General features: G+C 39.0%; 3 protein-coding genes and 1 non-coding gene across 4 annotated transcripts; all 4 read left to right on the forward strand.

The window, feature by feature from the left end:
• Positions 1–356: 356 nt before the first annotated feature.
• Positions 357–5194, forward strand: ecscr (endothelial cell surface expressed chemotaxis and apoptosis regulator). The gene is made up of 8 exons (XM_058416027.1): positions 357–581; positions 1586–1627; positions 2895–2942; positions 3912–3968; positions 4052–4147; positions 4249–4282; positions 4377–4447; positions 4974–5194. The coding sequence occupies exons 1-8, from the start codon at positions 524–526 to the stop codon at positions 5033–5035; spliced, it is 468 nt and encodes a 155-aa protein (XP_058272010.1). The 5' UTR covers positions 357–523; the 3' UTR covers positions 5036–5194.
• An 852-nt stretch (positions 5195–6046) lies between these two features.
• dnajc18 (DnaJ (Hsp40) homolog, subfamily C, member 18) lies at positions 6047–12187 on the forward strand. The gene is made up of 8 exons (XM_058416026.1): positions 6047–6669; positions 7730–7934; positions 8042–8187; positions 8298–8510; positions 9264–9376; positions 9626–9735; positions 10018–10190; positions 10846–12187. Exons 1-8 carry the CDS (start codon positions 6528–6530, stop codon positions 10968–10970), a joined length of 1227 nt encoding a protein of 408 aa, XP_058272009.1. The 5' UTR covers positions 6047–6527; the 3' UTR covers positions 10971–12187.
• A 1422-nt stretch (positions 12188–13609) lies between these two features.
• trnaa-agc (transfer RNA alanine (anticodon AGC)) lies at positions 13610–13682 on the forward strand. Its single transcript has one exon. It is a non-coding gene; the product is annotated as a tRNA-Ala (tRNA).
• A 1286-nt stretch (positions 13683–14968) lies between these two features.
• Positions 14969–21019, forward strand: hnrnph1l (heterogeneous nuclear ribonucleoprotein H1, like). Its single transcript, XM_058415606.1, has 11 exons — positions 14969–15110; positions 15432–15529; positions 15619–15774; positions 17417–17560; positions 17953–18091; positions 19036–19217; positions 19369–19481; positions 19569–19704; positions 19792–19872; positions 19984–20082; positions 20434–21019. The coding sequence occupies exons 2-11, from the start codon at positions 15445–15447 to the stop codon at positions 20520–20522; spliced, it is 1224 nt and encodes a 407-aa protein (XP_058271589.1). The 5' UTR covers positions 14969–15110; positions 15432–15444; the 3' UTR covers positions 20523–21019.
• The last annotated feature ends 1295 nt before the right edge of the window (positions 21020–22314 follow it).

The raw sequence follows: 22314 nt of genomic DNA on the forward strand, positions 1-22314 counted from the left end.
TGACGTTCAACTGTGTTATAGAGTTTAATAAACATTAAAATCTACTATTATAGCCTTATGACTTGAATTTTAGGTTTTATTGATTAGTATTATGTATAATGTTGTTATATACTATACAATGTTTTTAGAGAAACCCTTTTCCTCTTAGCAAGGCTGGAGCACAAACACAAGGCCAAAGAGTTGCTTTTCCATGAGAACACTGCATCTGCTTCCTCCTATTCATTCACAGGAAACTGTAGGTCACCATCAGTACAAGAGCAGTCTCTCCCTTAAACCAGGAGTGGGCATAATTACACATACACACACAAACACACACTCAGTCAAACACCAGGATACAACCAAAATTTACTTCCGATAGGACAGGAAACAGTTTCTTAGGAACTGCACATTGCTCTGGACTCATTCATGTGCACACACTTTAAACACTGCTCTGTCTCTTTTATACAATAATATTTATGCCTGGTGACCTTTAACAGTCTGCATTTTTCTATAGGAACATATCTAAAACTCGTTGGATTAAGCAATGACTATGCTATTATGTCTTTTTATTGTTCTCTGTGTGTCTGTATCAGTGCCTGGAGGTAAGTCCGAAATATATGTACTTACAGGACTTTATTATGTAGTTTAAACTAGCCTCATTACAGCAGAGGTTCTGAGACAAAAGAAAAATGACAACAAATTTAACCAAAATTCAGATATTTCTCAGTGAGATAACTAGGAAATATACACATCCCAATTATCTATTAAAGAGTATTAGGAAAAAGATTCATCAGGATTACATTCTCTTATTTATGAGGGAATCTTGGTCAGATCTGGACATAGGATCATAGGATCAAGTCGAATTGGACCTATATATATATATACATATATATATATATATATATATATATATATATATATATATATATATATATATATATATATATATATAAGTATATTATTAATAATAAATGATGGACAATATCATCGACAATTTTTAACAGCATCTGTGGTATGGAACGCCTCAAGATTTGCAATTAAACTACTGATAAAATGTGAAAATATAATTGTGACATGTTTCAATATGGTAGATGTGAATTATTTGCCCTTTTTAGATTATATTTGTAAAGTTCAACTGTTTTTTATATCTATATACTTTTTTATATATAATACTGAGACTGCCGAAGCATGATGGTTTATTTACATGTAAACAAATTGGACACTAAAATAAAAAACCCATACGTTTCACTAAAGATGTTACTAAATGCAATTTGTAAAGCCATTGAGTAAAGCATTGAGTACGAATGGTTTATAATAATAAAGAGTGTCCTAAATTAAATGCAAGGCTAAGACGTTCTAAGAAAGTCTGCTGTTGTTTGTGCTTTAAAAGGAATTGGGTTTTCATATTTTGTATCATATATACTTAGACCTCAACTTCAAACAAATATATTTCACCAAAATGATTTGGAAAATGTTATTTATTGCCTAAAATCTCGCCTAAAAGAACGTCTTCTGAAGGCAATGTTGGTAAGAAGCCAGTTCAAGAAATGCAGTGGTAAATCTTAGCGCTGTAGTAACTATTAAGTGTATTGTCCTGTTTCCACAGTGACCGTCGGTACAAATACAACTGATAAAAATCAATCTACAGGTAATGCATTATATATGATGTAATAACTTCAATTCATTTTTAGACGTTTTGGGTGAACAGAGTATCAAAAAGTCACCTACATTTTCTTAACATTGTCTTTTGAAAGCAGTGCAGCTGGTGATGCTTCTTTACGTTTAGAATATTTGTGGATAGTTCAGTCAGTTAGAGGTAGCTGTAGTTGTCAGCCGTCATCTGTCTCTATCCTGCTATTCCCAGTCTGCCCCATGTACCTGCATACTTGTTTATTGTGGTTTTCCTCTTATAGTGTTAGGCAGATTTACACCATTCAGGCATAACATTATGACCACTGCCACTGACCACTGATGATCTCCTCATCATGGCACCTGTTAGTGGGTGGGATATATTAGGCAGCAAGTCAACATTTTGTCCTCAAAGTTGATGTGTTAAAAGCAGGAAAAATGTACAAGCGTAAGGATTTGAGTGAGTTTGACCAAAAGGGCCAAATTGTGATGGCTAGACCACTGGATCAGAGCATCTCCAAAACTGCAGCTCTTGTGGGGTGTTCCCGGTCTGCAGTGGTCAGTATCTATCAAAAGTGATCCAAGGAAGGAACAGTGGTGAACCAGCAACAGGGTCATGGGTGGCCAAGGCTCATTCATGCACGTGAGAAGCGAAGGCTGGCCCGTGTGATCCAATCCAACAGACGAGCTACTGTTGCTCAGATTGCTGAAGAAGGTCAGGTTCTGATAGAAAGGTGTCAGAATACACAGTGCAGGACGGGTCAGGGCTGTTCTGGCAGCAAAAGGGGGACCAATACAATATTAGGCAGGTGGTCGTAATGTTTTTTTAAAAATTTACATTATAAATTTATAATTTGTTTAGGGTGACTGTAAAATTCTCTCCATGGACTACAGATGAAAAATAACCTTCGGCTAACTCTGCTGCATTTACAGTAATGTTTATTCATGTGCACTGTGCCTGTTAAATAAACAAGATTATAAATTAATAAAAATGTCATTTCAACAGATTTCAGATTTCAACAGAATCTGTATGATTGATTTGCTTTTTACGTTTTAAATATGTGGATAATGTAAGATAGATATTGCTATTTATTTAATTTTATTTATTTTAATTTTTTTATTTCTTTTTATATACTTCTTTATTTTTTTGAGAAAAAAAAGAGTTTGCTTTTCTCTTCTTCTCATTAAATAAATGAGGGTAATAAATGCTAAAGTCATTTTTACACAGTGGTCACATTTTTTTTTGTGCAGTTGTCACCATTATAATAAGATTCTTTACATTTCAGATACAGATACTTCTGGTGGCATGATGACCCTTTCTCCCAACCACACACGTAAACATGATATTTTCTTTTTCAGAAATTGACTCTCAGAAAATTAAAGCAAGCTATTTAAAGTGAAATGCAGTGGTATAATGTAATTCCTCTAGAGATATAGATTACTCATAAGGATTGATTATGTTCACTATTGTCTAAGAAGGGCCTAAACTACTCAGGTCAAGTCCAAGTCTCCATGATGGAGAAAGGGTGATTTGAGCTACATTAAGCAATTGCATGTAATTTCATTTGAAATCTGAGATTCACAAGATTAGAAATCAAGTTTAAATAAGTCATGAAAACTATGATGGAAATTAGATTTGCAGTATATAAATTAGCAGTTTGTAACTAATGCCTTTCTCTTCAGTTTCTTTCCTGTGTTATCTGTAAATAAGCAATTTAAATTCAATTCAACCAAAGTGGCTCATCCACCCATCCATTGTCTATAACCGCTTTATTCCTAATTAGGGTCACGGGGATCTGCTGGAGCCTATCCCAGCACACATTGGGCGAAAGGCAGGGGTACACCCATCACAGGGCCACATATAGACAGACAACCACACACACTCACAAGCAATTAAGAATTACCAATCAACCCAATGTGGGAGGAAACCGGGAGGAAACTGGAGTACCCGGAGTAAACCCACACAGGCACGGGGAGAACATGCAAACTCCACACAGGAAGGCCCCTGCCTGTTCGAACCCGGAATTCGAACCAGGACCTTCTTGCTGTGAGGCAACAGTGCTAATCACTAAGCCACCCAAAGTGACTCATAAGAATCCAATTCAATTATAAAGTGTATATATATATATATATATATATATATATATATATATATATATATATATATATATATATATATATATATATATATATATATATATATATATATATTTAACCACCTGCCCTGCTGGTATAAATATTATCCTAATAAATCCCACTTTACCAGATGTAGTCCAGTCTCTAACGTCTTCTACTATGTGCAGGTGGTGACGCTTCTCCAACACAGACCCCAGACAACGGGCTCAGCACTTTGGCCTTCGGTAGACACATCAAATCAAATCAGAGATTGTTCCGAGATATCTGTCGAATTGAATTTTGTAGCAATTTTGTTGTCTTTCGGCAGGTGTGATGAGCTTCATTCTCATTTTGATCATTGTCATGGTGATCTTGGTAACAGTTGTTAACCTCAGAGGACGGTGCAGTAATACAAAGGATGATGGTGAGATGCTGTTTGTGTGTGTGTGTGTGTGTGTGCGTGTGTGTGTGTTCTTCAACGGCTTTAATGAATTAGAAAATAATTAGTTTTTATCTACCTTGTAGGTGTCAAAAACTATGGCTCTGTGATATCGGAAGGGTAAGAATTAAATCTCGTAAGTGCATTTTTGAATGTATGCAAGCAAATCACAAGTTTTTTAAAGATAATTGTGATTTGTTCAACATTCTTACAGGCAAATAAGACACAGTGAAGAGAGGGAAAGCATCATGCTAGTCTCCATGAGGACATTAAACACAGACACTGGTAAAGGTTTATGAAATACAAGTGCAATACATTTAAAGCCATCATGCACAGTCAAACTCAATTGTGTGTGTGTGTGTGTGTGTGTATACATCTGCTCATTTATGCAGTTTATTTTTTAAATCTTCAACCGTTTAGTTGAGTCTGTGCCATGATAGCCTCAGATTCCTGTGCTAGACTGAGTGGAACCTGACATAATTTTGTTCTTGTAACCCGTTCCTCAAGGTTCAGTGTTTTGTGAATGCTTTGAGATTGTGAGATACTTTTCTGCTCACCGCAGTTATAAAGGGTATATCCTCGGACCAATCTGTCCATTTTCCTTTGAGCTCTCTCATCAGCGAGACATTTCCCCTGAGAGCTGCTCACTGGATGTTTTTTGTTTTTCATACCAGTATGTGTAAAATAGACACTGATCTACAGTTTCTCAAACCAGTCCATTTGGTACCAACAACCATACCATGAGGTTATATTTTTCTATATTCTGATGTCTGATAATCTAAAATAATTTATGTCTTTTTTCTATTTACAGACACAGATTCAGTACGGCTCTCCTCCATTTTCAGTTCAGCACCGGACAGTGAATACCAATAGCTCAGAATCTGAGCTTTTGAGCTATCTGATTTCCTTCACTGCTGTTTCATTCTGACACCAACAACTGCCTTTTCATTCTCCTACAACATGTCTTTGTACAGTTTGTCTCACATTTGCAAATATTTATGCCAAATTAAATGATCACATAATATAAGCTAATGAATGGTGAATGTGTGATATTTTTAACAACTCACTGGACAACTTCAATCACCTCTGTGACTGCTTTTGTCTAGATTCAGACATGATCAGTATACACAATGTTTCCAAAAGTTTTGGGACACCCCTCCAAATCATTGAATTCAGGTGTTGTTTTTCAGGGGTTGGGCTCGGCCTCTTAGTTCCAGTGAAAGGAACTCTTAATGCTTCAGCTTCATACCAAGACATTTTGGACAATTTCATGCTCTTTGTGGGAATAGTTTGGGGATGACCCCTTCCTGTTCCAACCACCAGTGCACCAGACACAAAGCAAGGTCCATAAAGACATGGATGAGTGAGTTTGGTGTGAAGGAACTTGAGAGTCCTGACCTCTACCTGATAGAACACCTTTGGGATAAGTTAGAGCGGAGACTGCGAGCCAGGCCAAAACTGGGACGTCTGCTTTTACATGCACATGAATATAATATGGAGTTGACCCACCCTCTGCAGCTATAACTCTTCTGGGAATGGTTTCCACAAGGTGTTCTATGGGGTTGAGGTCATGACTCTGTGCAGGCCAGTCAACTAAGCGGCCAAGCCCAAGCCCTGAAAAACAACACCTGAACTTAATGATTTAGAGGGGTGTCCCAAAAACTTTTGGCAATATAGTATAAGACCTAAGAAAAGCTTCACAGTCATTCTGTCACTTTTTTTCCTGTCATATTTCAAATATGTGTTCCTTTCAGTATTAAAACATGATTTAGGAATCGTTAAAAGAATTGTCTCTAAATTGTTGACCCACTGAAATGCATGACATTGGAACACAAGCTGCAGTGTGAATGACCATATATGGGCAATGCGGGCGCTTTGCTATTGGATCTTATTGTGCTTCCGGTTCCGGTTAGCGATGGCGGTTGCTAGCTACCGCTATTTAGATATTTGGTTGTCTCGCTTATAACACGGTTAAATATTGTAAAAAAATAATGTGACATTGCTGTTTCTGGTAGCAGATTATGTACGTGGGAGTGAAGCGTGTGACAGCGACAGCAGTTAAAACGGTTGTAATGTTACCGAATATCGGAAACTAATCTGCTGCTCGCTAGCTGTTATTAGCTTGTTAGCTATTTGGCGTCTTCACGTAACGAACACAGCTAAAACGTCTACCGAAATTTGCCTCTCAGCGTTATTGTGCTTTCAGCTTTAGTGTGAACATATGGGAAATAAAGTTTTCCCAGTTTCTGTGTTGTAATTAGTGTTTTTTTTTTTTGTTCTATTGTTTTTGGCAGCCTGTCATTGCAGCTGTCATTCCGGTGTCCGTATTAAGTAGGCAGTACCGTTATCTGAAGCAGCTGTAGAGATGCCGGGGTTCGGGTCTGATAAAGAAGAATCAGACAGACTGATAGAGAAAGCAAAGCTATGTCTAAGATCAGGACAGAAAGAGAAAGCCCTGCAGATGTTATATGAAGCACTGAAAATATACCCCAGCACCCGAGCCCGAGGTGAGTAACCTTAGGATTTACATGCTGCCACTGAAATAGAAAGTGCAGCGTCTGGATATCACGGCATGTCTCATGATCAACGCTCGGCTCAGTTGTCCGTCTGGGTCTTGCAGTCCAACACAGGATCCTTAAGTGTTTGTCTAAGTTATTAGGCCAGTTGTATATTTAATCCCCCCCGGGAAATAAACTCTTGTCTTTCCGAAATGAACTGGATACTCTTTTAAGTAAATGAAACTAATAAACGTTCTTGGGTACGTAAACTGGCTGTATCTGAGTGCAAATAACATTTATGCATTATTAATGTAATCCAATATTAGACTTTTCATTGTACTGTATTGTCACACCCCTCCAAATCATTGAATTCAGGTCTTGTTTTTCAGGGAAGACATGGATGAGTGAGTTTGGTATGGAGGAACTTGACAGAGTCCTCATCCATGTCTTTATGGACCTTGCTTTGGTCACTGGTGTGCAGTCATGTTGGAACAGGAAGGGGTCATGCCCAAACTGTTCCCACAAAGAGCATGAAATTGTCCAAAATGTCTTGGTATGAAGCTGAAGCATTAAGAGTTCCTTTCACTGGAACTAAGTGGTCAAGCCCAACACTTGAAAACAACACCTGAATTCAGTGATTTGGAGGGGTGTCCCAAAACTTTTGCCAATATAGTGTGATATGATACTAACAACATTCTTGTAACTGAGCTGACTTTTTGTAAATTGGCACATTATGCCAAAATTCAGAGGCAAGGGTCTCGTTAACATAACAGTGACTTGGATTAAATATTCAATCGGGCAGACTTTCTATATGTATATGTCATGGGTCTTGGAGAAGGATAGATTTAGAGCTTGTTCAGCACGAAAATGTGTACATTGCAGTTTGTCAGCAATATCGAGTTGCTCTCATGGGGAAAGGTAACTGATTTGCTGATTCAGCCATCACCTATTCAGACTTTTGGGCTATTTAGATGTTCTGTTTAAATACTGATAAATATAGAGTAAAAAAAAATGCCTTCATGTGACATGGCATCACACTTATCCCATCTTCCTTTCTATCAACAATTAGTCCTCATTGATGCTATTGTGAAGAATGGGAGTGCAGCTGCCCCAGAAACTGAGCGTACGTACACTCCACCGCCTGGGTGGAGGAACACGGATGATGAAATATCCAGCCGGCGGCAGCATCAGCGTTACAGCACAGGAGATGCTGATGAGATACCCAACGATGACAAGAAGAGCTACACTGAAGAGCAGAGGCAGGGAGTCCTAAGGTTCGTTCCTTTAGCATCACTCACTGAGATGAGTTTATGTGTCCTTGTTCTATAGTATTACTGTGTTTTACATTAGTGACAAATATCCTATCTCTTTATATTGGCAGGATACAGAGATGTAAAGATTTCTATGAGATTCTGGGCGTGCCAAAAGATGCCAGTGATGAGGATCTGAAAAAAGCATACCGTAAGCTTGCACTACGGTTTCATCCAGACAAGAACTGTGCTCCTGGAGCTACTGATGCTTTTAAAGGTATGGATCTGTGTTCAGCACTAGCATTTGTTAAAGTGTCGTGCTTGAAAAGTGTTTTTTTTTGTAGTTTTTTGTACTATCTGTTTTACACCTCTTGCTCTTTTCACCAGCAATCGGGAATGCCTACGCAGTGCTGAGTAACCCAGAGAAGAGGCAGCAGTATGATCAGTATGGTGAACAAGGTGCTGCAGAGACTGCTAGTCACTCCTCAGCCCATCCTCGTTACGCTCACGCACACCAACGAACTTTCCACAGGGACTTTGAGGCCGACATCTCGCCAGAAGAGCTCTTCAACATCTTCTTTGGTGGCAGGTTTCCAACAGGTTAGTCTTTAGGATGTATGTGCAGACATATATATTTTATTTAGATCTGACACATGGATTAAGGTCATGGCTATAGAAAAGATTTTTGCTCAGGAAACTATGTAGTATTGAGCTAGTACAACAGATAAGATTATTCCACTAGGGGGTCACAATTTTTTTTTTCCGGAAACGCAAGCATTAATGCAACTTTTTTTCTGAATAGACAGAATTTAAGGGACGAGCGTATGTCTGTGCATGTGTACACTGATCAGGCATAACCTTATGACCACTGAGATGTGCCATGAATAAGACTGATGATCTGCTCATCGTGAACATTTTGTCCTCAAAGTTGATGCGTTAGAAGCAGGAAAAATGGGCAAGCGTAAAGATTTGAGCGAGTTTGACAAAAGGCCCAATGGTGATGGCTAGACCACTGGATCAAAAGTGGTCCAAGGAAGGAACAGTGGTGAACCGGTGACAGGGTCATGGGCGGCCGAGGCTCATTGATGCACGCGGGGAGTGAAGGCTGGCCCGTGTGATCCGATCCAACATACGAGCTACTGTTGCTCAAATTGCTGAAGAACTTAATGCTGGTTCTGATAGAAAGGTGTCAGAATACACAGTGCATTATGGGTCAGGGCTGTTTTGGCAGCAAAAGGGAGACCAAAACAATATAAGGCAGGTGGCCATAATGTTATGCCTGGTCAGTGTATATACTTTAAGATGCAGGGAATTTGTTACAGTTGTATTGAAATTTTAATTGCATTTCTACAGGAAACATTCATGTCTACACAAACAGAGGAGCTTCTTATTCACATTTCTACCAGACACGTAGACGCCGCGCATATGAGAGACGGGAGGAGGAAGTACAGGAAAACCGCAGCCAGGTCAGTCACACTCCATGTCCATCACTCCTTTCCTTTCTAATATTCGTATTGGGCCTGGTGTAGACATGTCTATATGCGCTATTCCAGTCTATAGCCTTTGGCTTTGAAACTGGGAGTGCTAAGAGGCACTCGGGTACTCCCTCACAATTCAGTGTTTAGTAGTGCAAATTGCTGAGTAAATTGCTTATTAGTTGTTTTTATTTAAATACTTAATTAAATACTGAATTTCTTTTTCTTTCTTTTTTTAAGAATACATTCACAGCCTTCCTGCAGCTTCTGCCTGTCCTGGTGCTAATCCTCATCTCTGTAATAACTCAGATGATGGCCACTAATCCCCCTTACAGCCTTTTCTACAAACCGTGAGTGTGATCTTTCTCTTAGACCTCACCCCAAACTCTGATGATAGGATTATAGCATACATGTTTGATGCAGCCATTGTAATCAAAAATGTCAGGCTGGTATAGAGAGACTTTATATTAAAGGACTACTTGTCATTTTGAAAGCAGATACCATGAACTATGGAAAAAAAACTGGGATTGGGTTATACGGTTATCATGCTATGAATTATGAATACCATTTGAAAGCATTGAGAAAGGATTTGGTTTCAGTAGTGACCACACCGATAAAATGTTATCGTACAGGTCCATGGGTTTGGTGGTGTCCAGAGAGACGCAGCACATGGGTGTACAGTATTATGTGGATAAGAGCTTTGAGAAGGAGTACCATGGGGCGGCACTGGATGAGCTGGAGAAGACCATTGAGAGTGATTACATAGACCATCTACAGAGCAGCTGCTGGAAAGAGAAGCAACAGAGTGAGTATGCTCATCAGTATGTTTATATAATCAAATCCTCTTCAGCTGTTTGCTCTGATAAGGCAATTTCTTCATTAAAGAAACAAAGTGAACTAACACAGTCCTACAATGATTACGCCAAGTGTTAAATAATGATGCCAAATGTATGAGGTTATTCCGTGGCATCAGGTTTTTTAAGCAGTCTTCGCTTTCGTGTACCAAACTACAGCGCATGGTCAAAATGCTTTGCATATGAGCCCAAGGGCTACATGTTATGCAACTGGTACAGATGTGTTGGATCCTGTTAGAGAGAAAAAATGTGGACAGTCTGGGAGACTGGATTGGAGTCAGGAATAAGAAACAACAGCTTATGCTGTTATATGTAAATGATACATGGTGGTGTTACTGCTGTGGCACAGGCTGGAAGCTGGCTTATAGGAAATGAGAATTTTCTGACCACTCAAAGTAGTAGAATTTTATAAATAAATTTAATATCATTATAATTATAGCTGTGCAGTATAAGCTCTACTGGATTTGCGCACTGAGTGAATTGGATTAGAGTGGTATTGCAACGGTTCTCAAACACGTACATGATTTATGAGTTAATAAAAACTGGTTGTTATGTGACCACCCTGTTAGCCCCGTACTAACGATGTGGAATTTGTGTACCTCTCAGAGTCGGACCTGGCTAACCTGGGTCAGCTTTATCGTGATGAGCGGCTGAAGCAGAAAGCAGAAACCATGAAGCTGGACCACTGCGAGAAGCTGCACCGCTTCGTGGGCCGCCAGAGGGGCAACTAAACGAGTTGCACAAACATGGTTCTTACCCAGACGTGAAAGGTTTTAACGTTTGCGATTAATCTGTGCAGCGATTAATCAAATTATTTAGAGAGAGTCTATAGGAATAACGCTGTGCCTTTTAGTCCTGCTGAATAGGTAAAGGCACCAGCATGGCGAAAATGCACTCAAGCTGCTGGAAGTGATCAGTTCGGTCAGCTTTTCGCAACCGTGAAACATAGCCTCATCACAGAGGACCTGTTTTTTGTGTATTTGTGCCAGAGCTGTTTTACTTCCTTACATTAAGGAATTTAGGCTCCAGTCGCACTGATACTTAGATTCTTCTGTACATATTATAATTTAATATGCCTGAGTTTTAGCAGTATAGTACATAGTCAATAATAAGACGATGATAATTTAATTTATTGAACTAATTCATCTTATTTATTTTTCTTTTTATGTGCACTGAGTTACATTTAGATGGAATTAATCAGGCTGAAGACCTTTCATTTGAACACTAGTATTTTTTGTTTATTTGTTTATGCTGACCTAATATGATTAACTAAAAAATACACAACCCCAAACCACTGCTTTTAAAAGTAATTTGCATAAACAGTTCAAAATGGCTTCAATGGATTTACTTTCCTAAGCCATGTATTAATTGATGCTTAATGCTTGGTGTAACAGGACATTAGTATTTAATATTATTTCAATTGTTTTATTCTCTGAAAACCTTGCCAAAAGTCATTACATTAGTTTATTATTTTTTTTAATATCTATACTGACAAATTTTAGAGAAAGATTTAATTTTTTGCATGCAATGCAGTGGGAATTTTCTTTTTTGTGTTACACTCCATGATCAGTCCAGCGGGTTTAATTTAGTCCTCATGCAATTCATTTAAATTAACCGCAAACTGTTCCTGTTGGAATTGTCGACATGTTAATATCTTATACCTCATGTTAAGCGAACACTAGTCCTGAAGTTCTGAATGTGAAAACCTGTTTATCTCCACACTCTGTAAAGCCCTACAGCCATGCTGAATGCTCAGCAGTTCATGTCAGGAACTGAAGTGAGTATTATTAAGAATCAAGGTGAGTTATAGCAGCGATGCCACTCTTTAGCTGGACCAGTGTGTTTGGTTAGCGGATGTGGAGTGAGATTTTGTGTGTTGGTTTCACGTTTAAACATTCTCTTCTACTCCTGAATTCTACAATAAAAATATCATGTGGTTCTTCTAACAACCTCTCTGATATCCTTCTGCCAGTAAGTAACAATGATAAAGGTTTTCCTTTCTTTTCTCACTCACTTGGGGAATGTCTCATACTAAGCTTTCTGAATCAGTAAGAGAATATGTTTATCCAAGATTTGGATGCAGTCGCGAAAATGCTTTAATCATCCAAGAAGCCTCATCGGTTCTACAGACTCTGTAAACCTCTTTACTCAGGAACTCTCCCATCATTCAAGGAACACTCATTCAAAAGAGAGAAGGCAAGGCCATCTGTGCTAAAGTGGGAAAAAACATCTCTGAACAGAAGGTGAGATCTGCAACACCACCTGGCATGACTACCCTGTCGTTTTATGCCAGCTCACACCTCCAGATCCTGAGATCAGATTTATGTCATGAAATCACAGGTGTGACTCACACACTCTTTAATATAGCAGTGATTCCCCACTATTCACTATTCACCATTCAACTGACTAGACATTTTCATGACCGAATGTTAGTTGGAGAATCCAAGAACATCCATCAAACCTCATCTATAGAGCTATATTCGTTGCAAACAGGTCAGTCCCTCATGTGCATTAGATAGATAGATAGATAGATAGATAGATAGATAGATAGATAGATAGATAGATAGATAGATAGATAGATAGATAGATAGATAGATAGATAGAACTGTATTGTCATTGCAAAGTACAGGTACATAGCAACAAAATGCTGTTCAGCATTTTCCAGAAGTGCAAATGAACAAGTGCAGATAAATATGTAAATACATACTTATGTACATGGATAAATAAGTATACATGTGCATACATATGTGCATAGAAAAGTATGTGCAGGTAGTATTTACAGCAGATAAAGTGACAGGTGTAATTATAATTGTGCTAAAAATGTGTGCATTATGTACAATGTATGCACAACAGTAACAGATAATATACAGATAGTATATGGTATGTATAAATAAAGTATATATAAATGTATATAAATAGATAGATAGATACAAAAAACTAGGTGTAATCTATGAAATGGACAATATGTACAATTAATTATGTTACACAGTGAGAACATATACCAGAATGTATAACAGTGAAAAATATTATATTAACAGAATGTACAGGGTGGAGCAGAACTGTAAAGTGGTAAGTGTAGTAAGACATGAGTGCCCTAGCGGTGTAGTGTAGAAATCTAGGCTATAGAAATCTATAATACAGTGACGTACATAAAAAAGACTTGAGAAGAACACACTCACAGAAGCAAACATGCATCTACAGCAGGCTGAAGAGATAACAGCGGATCTCTTTGTGGTGCCGCTGAGACAGTCAGCACTAAAAAATGAGCAGGACCCAATAAACCTGATGTGGCCAAGAATTTCTGCTACATGGTCATGTAAAGTTGAATAGTATCCTCTAGTGAAAACTAATAGAAGGGTTGGTTTTCAGTGGGGGATTAGCTCAAATGGTAGAGCGCTCGCTTAGCATGCGAGAGGTAGCGGGATCGATGCCCGCATCCTCCAAATAAGTTCTTTTGTCCAAGAAATTGTCCAGTGAACATTATTCTTATTTGTGCAATATCTCAAGAACGAATGGGTGGCTTGTGTCAGTGGAAGAGCAGGGGCTCAATGGTGCGTTTAGTACTAATGTAAAATAGTCAGAAAATCGAATACCGAGGTAAAATCTTTTATTATTTATATATTATTTATATTAACATTTGTATCATTAACATTCGTGCATTAGCACTAATAATTCCGTAGTTTTACGGTACAGTAAACATTAAATATGTTTGTAAACTAGGTAGTACACACTTATGGATATTTTCATAACTTCTGTTATAGAAAATGCATAGAAATGAAAGGAATATGAATGAGCTATACAGCATATAATCGGAAAGATTTCGAAACAACTGTTTTAAAAAAAATTTGAACATACTACAAAATTCGATCTAAAATCAGTCTATGAATAATTGGAAAACCTTAACTCTGACAAGTCTAATCGACGATATTCAACATGATTGGATACGCTTGTGTAGATACAGGGTATATATATATATATGAGAGAATATTATCTAAAACAGGAACAATATTTGGAGTGATACAGAAAGTGATACAAAACTCCAACTCCCAAGATGGTGTGAATCTGCGTGTTTTTATTACTGCATATACAGAACCAATGCAGCAGGGGGCGCTGTACACGCGATTCGTCACGAGAATTCCGGCTCTTTTGAGTGAACCGGAGCGATCAAGGTTCAAGCTTCCAAACGACTCATCTTTAAAACTGGACACCTTTAACACCTGACACAGACGACAACATATTTACAATATCTGAACTGATTTCCGTGTCATTAACAGAAATCACAGAAATAAAACATGACCGTTTCTTTGATGAGTTTGTGAGCTGAAGATGAGTTGTGCAGTAAATAGCCAGGATTGAGTTTGTTTACTCTTTCTGAATATATCCCAGATCTTTTTATTCGACCACAATATTTCAGCTTTTAGACTTTTAACCAGGACATACTTTAATCTCGAAATACAATCAAAATAAAGATCTAAAAAAAGCAAGTGCTGATTCCTTACCATAGGTGATATGTTTCTGTTGTATCTTCACCCATATGGATAAATATTATTATTATTATTATTATTATTATTATTATTATTATTATAATTAATAATAAAAATAAAACATAGTGCAACTGTTAGCTAGAGTTCTGTAAAAAAAAAAAAGTGACTTGATTTTTAATTTGTGTGTATGTGTGAAAAATGCAGATTTCTTTTTCTTTCCCCTCAGCAAAATAATATACGGTTCACGAGTCGGTTCAAAGTATCGGCACAAAGAGTCGGCACAAAGAATCGACTCGTTCTCGGCCCAGTAGAAGAAGAACAATCGGCTCTAACCGGAAGTGGTGTCTGAGTGGAAGTCGAGCACGTTGACTTTCTGCGAATAAGACGGTAATTTTTTATTTATATATCCATATGATGTTTTGTTGTACGGTTATATTATTAAAATGTATATATATGCAGGTTAATGATCCAGCTTATGTCTTCAAGATACCATGTGTTTTTTGTTTTTGTTTGTTTTTTTTTCGTTTTCGAGGCCTGGCTTTTGTTTATTGCTTTAGCGCCATTTGCTTTCTGGCCTTTGTTCTGTTGATGTTAGCTGCGATAGCAAACTTTTTTTTTAGCTATTTCTTTAACTTCTAGCCATGCAATATCCGTTTAAAACATGTTCCGTGATTGTTTTGTGAATTGTGTTTCTTTGTTTGAGGACAGACCTGTGTTGATCATGGCTGAAGATGAGGGATTTGTGGTGAGAGTCAGGGGTCTGCCGTGGTCCTGCTCCGTGGATGAAGTGGCCAGATTCTTCTCTGGTTAGAATATATAAATGACTACGCACACACACACTTTCTCATCCTTAAACTTTTCAGTTGTTTTAATTAGTGTTTAATTGTGTTTTCAGATTGCAAAGTCGCTAATAATGGAACGAGCATCCACTTCACCTACACGCGAGAAGGCAGACCGAGTGGAGAGGCGTTTGTGGAGCTGGAGTCAGAGGATGACCTGAAGATTGCTCTTAAAAAAGACAGAGAGACCATGGGACACAGATATGTGGAAGGTATACACGAAGAGACTTGCTAAAAGTGTCGTTGCTCATCCTTATATAAAACAAATCGCAGAATTGGACCAATTGGTGCAGGTTTTATAACATGGATACATAGAGAGATACAACTTTGACATCTACCAGAAGTGCAAATAGTAGAAATTGTGCAAACGAGCAAGTGCGGATAAATATGTAGATCAGTATATAATGCTGTTGATTAGTATGTGCAAGTTATCTATGTATGTACACCGATCAGGCATAACATTATGAGCAGTGAGAGGTGAAGTGAATAAGACTGATGATCTTGAGTATAAGACTGATGAACAGAGTATCAAAAAGTCACCTACATTTTCTTAACATTGTCTTTTGAAAGCAGTGCAGCTGGTGATGCTTCTTTACGTTTAGAATATTTGTGGATAGTTCAGTCAGTTAGAGGTAGCTGTAGTTGTCAGCCATCATCTGTCTCTATCCTGCTATTCCCAGTCTGCCCCATGTACCTGCATACTTGTTTATTGTGGTTTTCCTCTTATAGTGTTAGGCAGATTTACACCATTCAGGCATAACATTATGACCCCTGATGATCTCCTCATCATGGCACCTGTTAGTGGGTGGGATATATTAGGCAGCAAGTCAACATTTTGTCCTCAAAGTTGATGTTAGAAGCAGGAAAAATGGACAAGCATAAGGATTTGAGCGAGTTTGATGAAGGGCCAAATTGTGATGGCTAGACCACTGGATCAGAGCATCTCCAAAACTGCAGCTCTTGTGGGGTGTTCCCGGTCTGCAGTGGTCAGTATCAAAAGTGTTCCAAGGAAGGGACAGGGTTATGAGCAGCCAAGGCTCTTCATTGTGCGACCCGATCCAACAGACGAGCTACTGTTGCTCAAAATGCTGAAGAAGTTAATGCTGGTTCTGATAGAAAGGTGTCAGAATTAGTCAGGTTGTCATAATGTTATGCCTGATCATTTTATATATGGATGGATAAACTAGGGTTAATCTATGTGTTAACAGGTGTGTACATTGTAATAAGTCATAAGAATTAAGACATTATTTTAAGCTTTAATTGAGATTTGGAAAGAGGAATAAGGCCACGCTGATCCGAAAGAAAAATCATTTGCACATGTTTATCATTATCATTCACAGCCCTACTTATGAGGCAAAGCCATTTTGAAGTATTAAGCTCTTACGTGCTACGTGTCAGAAATTAGAGGAAAAGCTCTGACATTTTCAACCGTAATTTCACTCTGAGTGGACCATTGAAGTGGTTAAGGTGTCGCTCTGGATAAGGGCGTCTACCACATGGTGAAAGTGTAATAAGTTTAGCATTTGAAACACATACTGGAAATTCAGTTGAATAGTACTGGGAGTTACAGTTGAAGTATAAGTTTTAGTGGGAAAATTCAGTCAGTAAATGTTTAAGTGACATGATTGACCGTTCAGAATTACCATGATTATACTGCTGCAGTGAAGCTCTCATGAGACAAATTTATTTGAATGTGCAACACAATTTCCTGTCCTAATTGTGTCGTGTCTGAAAGCATGTTATTCAGGTTTTTCCATTCGTCACTGGTTTTGAATGCTAAGTTCGAGAACTTCCCTGTTCTGTCCTTTTCTCATGATGCAATAAGGAAACCTTTTTCTCTTTCTGTTCTAACAGTATTTAAATCCAATAACGTGGAGATGGACTGGGTTCTTAAGCACACCGGTCCAAACGGCCCCGAGACAGAAGGAGACGGACTGGTGCGACTGCGTGGCCTGCCTTTCGGCTGTAGCAAGGAGGAGATCGTACAGTTCTTCTCAGGTATGTCCAGCCGTCGCCGCTGACCACGGCTTACAAGTTGTTAATTAAGAGACAGAGAGCAGTGTTTGATTTAACAGACACGTAGATGTGTTTATGACCATTTGCATGTTTTAACTCCTCGATTCTTAAGTTTTATTTTCCGGATGCCAGCCGTTTGATCCGGACAATCATTCATGATATCGATCACAATTCGAATGTTAGGTTGTCTGATGAAGCTGGTAGAACCAATCTAATCATTTCAATGCATTGAGATGTCAGTGTGTATGGTTTATTGTTATCATTGTTATGAATATGATTTTATTTAGTTCAGAAACATGAAAAGTAAGTAACCGTATGAATGGGCATGTGATTTAATGTGTCCCCTGCTGGGGTTATCTGTCCTTGGGTTGAAGGGTTGGAAATCGTGCCAAATGGGATAACATTGCCGGTGGACTACATGTGGAGGAGTACGGGGGAGGCCTTCGTGCAGTTTGCTTCACAGGAAATAGCTGAAAAGGCTCTAAAGAAACACAAGGAAAGAATAGGGCACAGGTGGGGATGGTTGGCGGGTTCAGCTGCTTTTCTTGTGGAATTCACTGACTTCAGTCATGATGCCTGTTTGCCAGACACAGATTAAGACAAGCCTATGACTGAAGTGCCCTTTGTGAAGGTAAGTCAGAGTCTTGACTTAACCTGTGCCTGGAAATCTGGCCAAAAAACAAAAATGTCTTCACACTGTACATAATTAACCCACACAAGTGTCATGGACATTCACACATCTCCAGAAGAGGAAGCTCACCACATCATGGGTTGTATACTTTATTTTTTTTTTTTTTTGGATTAGAGGTCAGTTGAAATCTGTTTCATATCTCAGGTCTGTTATCATTATTTTGTACATCTAATATTTTGGTCTTGTGGCTTTTATAAATTGCTTTGTAGACATAACACCCTTAAAGCCCTTGATGCCAGTTGCTTGTTTTAGTCAGACTGCCTCTTTGTTTCGTCTCAAACATGAGCTTTGGAGACAGAAATATCAGACGAGAATAAAAAAAAAATAAAAAAACGATACCAAAAACCTTTCCGTGTTAGCTTGGAGAAACATTTCTTAGGAGTCTTAATGATGTTAGGCTCAAAACCTCGATTTTTCATGGGCCTTTTAGCAGAATTCAATACCAAACCTTCATATTTATTTATTTTGTGCATTACACATTCGCAAGTAAATCTCTGGGCATTAAACACCAATATTTCTGTTTGGCTAAGATGAAAGAAACAGAAGGGTTGCAAAATGGCTCTTCTTGTCAATTCATTCCTTGAAATCTGGAGATGTTTTGTGCAAAAGGTGGTACTCAAAGGCTTATTGTACTCTCACTTGTACTCAACCAGCAAGAAGTAGTTCTGACAGAACACGGCCTAAAGGGCCAGTGTATTCATAGAGATTTTAATTAGCCCGAGTTCGTGTTACGACATAGCACTCACATCTTTCTGTGGACATGTAGGTACATTGAGATCTTCAAGAGCAGCCGTGCTGAAGTGCGCACTCATTACGAGCCTCCTCGTAAAGGCATGAGCATGCAGAGACCTGGCCCGTACGACAGGCCCAGCGGGGGTGGCCGTGGCTATAACAGCATGAGCAGAGGAGGTTCCTTCGACAGGACACGACGCGGAGGATACGGAGGAGGTACGATTGGGAGTTTATCCTCGTTGAAGTTTTATTTATTTACACATACACACGATATAATATAAAGCAGGTACTAGTTGCTATTCATCTATCAAGCTACTCATTCATCCTTGTACCCACTTTATGCGAATGAACTCTTTCCTTCCTTCAGGAATGTCAGACGGACACTACCGAGATGGCGGTTCCAACTTTTCAAGCACAACAGGCCACTGCGTTCACATGAGAGGGCTGCCATACCGTGCCACAGAAAACGACATCTACTCTGTAAGGATGCACACACACACACACGTAGTGTTATTTTCATTACTGAGGAAATGTACTTGGATTATATTTCTATTTTCTGGACCACAGTTCTTCTCTCCTCTGAACCCCGTGCGAGTACACATCGAGGTGGGTCCAGACGGGCGCGTGACTGGAGAAGCCGATGTGGAGTTCGCCACACACGAGGACGCTGTGGCTGCCATGTCCAAGGACAAGGCTAATATGCGTACGTCCTGCTGAAATAGAACCGGATTTGGACAGAAGTGGATTTGTGTTTGTTTTTAAACTTACCGGTTTCTTTTTATCTCTCCAGAGCATCGTTATGTCGAGCTTTTCTTAAACTCAACAGAACGGGGAAGTAATGGAGGATATGGAGGCCACATGGGAAGCATGGGTAAGTTAGCTAGCATAGATATGCCTCAGTCTTTTATTGGCATAATTAGTGAGTTTTGTTCCTATGGCTATTAAGACTTTAGTAAAAGACTGTGTGTTTTATTTATTTTAGGTAATCAGTCGTCCTACGGCCATGGAAGTCAGAATATGGGCGGAGGCTATGGTGGAGGCTATAATAATCAGTCCAGTATGGGAGGATACAATGACTATGGTAAGCGTCAGCTATAGAAAGATCTTTCCAATAAACACCAGAAAGTACTTTGTTGGATCAGATCACACGGGCCAGCCTTCTCTCCCCACGTGCATCGATGAGCCTCGGCCATCCATGACCCTGTCGCCGGTTCACCACTGTTCCTTCCTTGGACCACTTTTGATAGATACTGACCACTGCAGACCGGGAACACCCCACAAGAGCTGCAGTTTTGGAGATGCTCTGATCCAGTGGTCTAACCATCACAATTTGGCCCTTTTGGTTAAACTCGCTCAAATTGAGATGAAATAGCAATATCATATGCTGCTTTGACGTTTATCGTTCCACTCATGTGCTTTTCTCTCCTATCAGGTAACCAGAACAGCAGTTATTACGGTGGCAGTCGTGGCTCCATGGGCATGAACGGTGGTATGAGCATGGGCGGAGGCTGGGGCATGTAAAGGGTTTCACAACACAGCTGCCCAGGCCCAAAAAAAAGACATTTTTGGAAAAGAGTGCCTGAATGGCTACAGATTTTGTTCTTTGTGAGGAGCAAGGAAAGGCTCAGACTCTGTCCTGTCCTTATGTTTTTGAGTGTTCGCACTACAGTCAGTGTTCTCCGTCCTTGTATTGTGAATCTACCAAAACAGTAGGCTACAGTTGGATTCATGCCTCGATGCTGACTGTGCTCTAGACCTTGAGCCAAGTTTATGCTTGTAAATATTCTCATTAATGTCTAGTACAGAGAGGGTATAGAATGCCTTCAACATATCTGCTTTTGACTATGGGTTTTTATAATGTGAAGATTGTGAATTAAACAGAAAAAAAAACTGGAATTATCTTTTTTGGCCAAATTTGATATGAACATAGATCTTTTAATCTTTACGTTGTTGTAGGCATGTCTTCCTTTTCCATAGTCTGTCACTGATTTCTCAAATAAACTTCTTTGTGGTTATAACCGTGTCTGTGTATGTTCTACAGCAGCTGTTGAAGGTAGAGAGGGTTGGTCCCTTTCCGCTGCTCGCAAAGCTTTGTTGAGACGGCCTTAATCACTTTGTTAATTGAAGCAGTTCATTGTTTAATTTCCGCCGTCGATGTTCTCACATTCGATTGGTCATTTTTATATGAATGTGCGTATTCTAATTCAACATTACAGACACTAAACATTATAGCAGTTCCTCCACATCATAGGTATGATAGACATTCATAACCCTGGGGTATCTTCTATGGACTTGTATACGTCTCTTCACTCATCTTCGGTAGGTGTTGCGTATTATATTATCAGCCACAAGAGGGCGCTCGTTACACCTTTACGCGTGAGAGACACTGTAATGAGCGCCCTCTTGTGGCTGATTACTTTAATTTAAAAAACTGGGCCAACGAAAACAAAATAAATAATTTACCGCTTTATAAAAGCAGTGTTATGTGTGGTTTATTTCTCTTGAATAACCTTTTAAATGATAAAGTTAAAAGTTACTATTTAACCCTAATGAGAAGCCTGAGGTGACGGTGGTGAGGAAAAACTCCCTGAGATGATATGAGGAAGAAATCTTGAGAGGAACCAGGCTCAGAAGGGAACCTCATCCTTATTTGGGGACACTGGACAGTAAATAATATAAATGTCCTTTCTACCATTTTATCGAATTCCAAACTAAACTTTGATGTTCTCTAAAATTGTTTTGTGTTTTTCCCCCCCAAGTTGCTTAAAAGGCCTAAAGTTGAGGTTAGCATATATCTTAATAAATCCAGAGGAAGTTATTATATTGATTAACCATATTTAGCTATTAGCACTGTTGCCTCACAGCAAGAAGGTCCTGGGTTTGAACAGGCAGGGGCCTTTCTGTGTGGAGTTTGCATGTTCTCCCCGAAATCTAGTGTAAACCCTTACCAGGAGAGTGGATGTGTTATTGTAACAGCAGAGCGATGAGTAAATCTGGAATGGCATGTTCAACAAGTGTAAATGAGTGTGATGGTCAGGTGTCCACTAGACTGAGACCACCGAAGACAAGCACAGAACGCCACAGGAGGTCTTTCCTACCAAGTGACCATCAAACTCTATAACTCCTCCCCGTTCAGTAGGGAGCAGAGCTGACCAAATGAACACTGACTGTTAAACATTTCAGTGTAGGTTAATGCAGTATCTTATCATGTGCAATATGTTCTAGTTCACTAGCACCTTTTTTGTACTTGGCATACAGTTTGTATATATAGAATATTTCATTTCATTTATTTTGTATCTTTCATTTCTATTTC

This window comes from Hemibagrus wyckioides, linkage group LG18, assembly GCF_019097595.1.
Source record: "Hemibagrus wyckioides isolate EC202008001 linkage group LG18, SWU_Hwy_1.0, whole genome shotgun sequence".
NCBI classification, from domain to species: Eukaryota; Metazoa; Chordata; class Actinopteri; order Siluriformes; family Bagridae; genus Hemibagrus; species Hemibagrus wyckioides.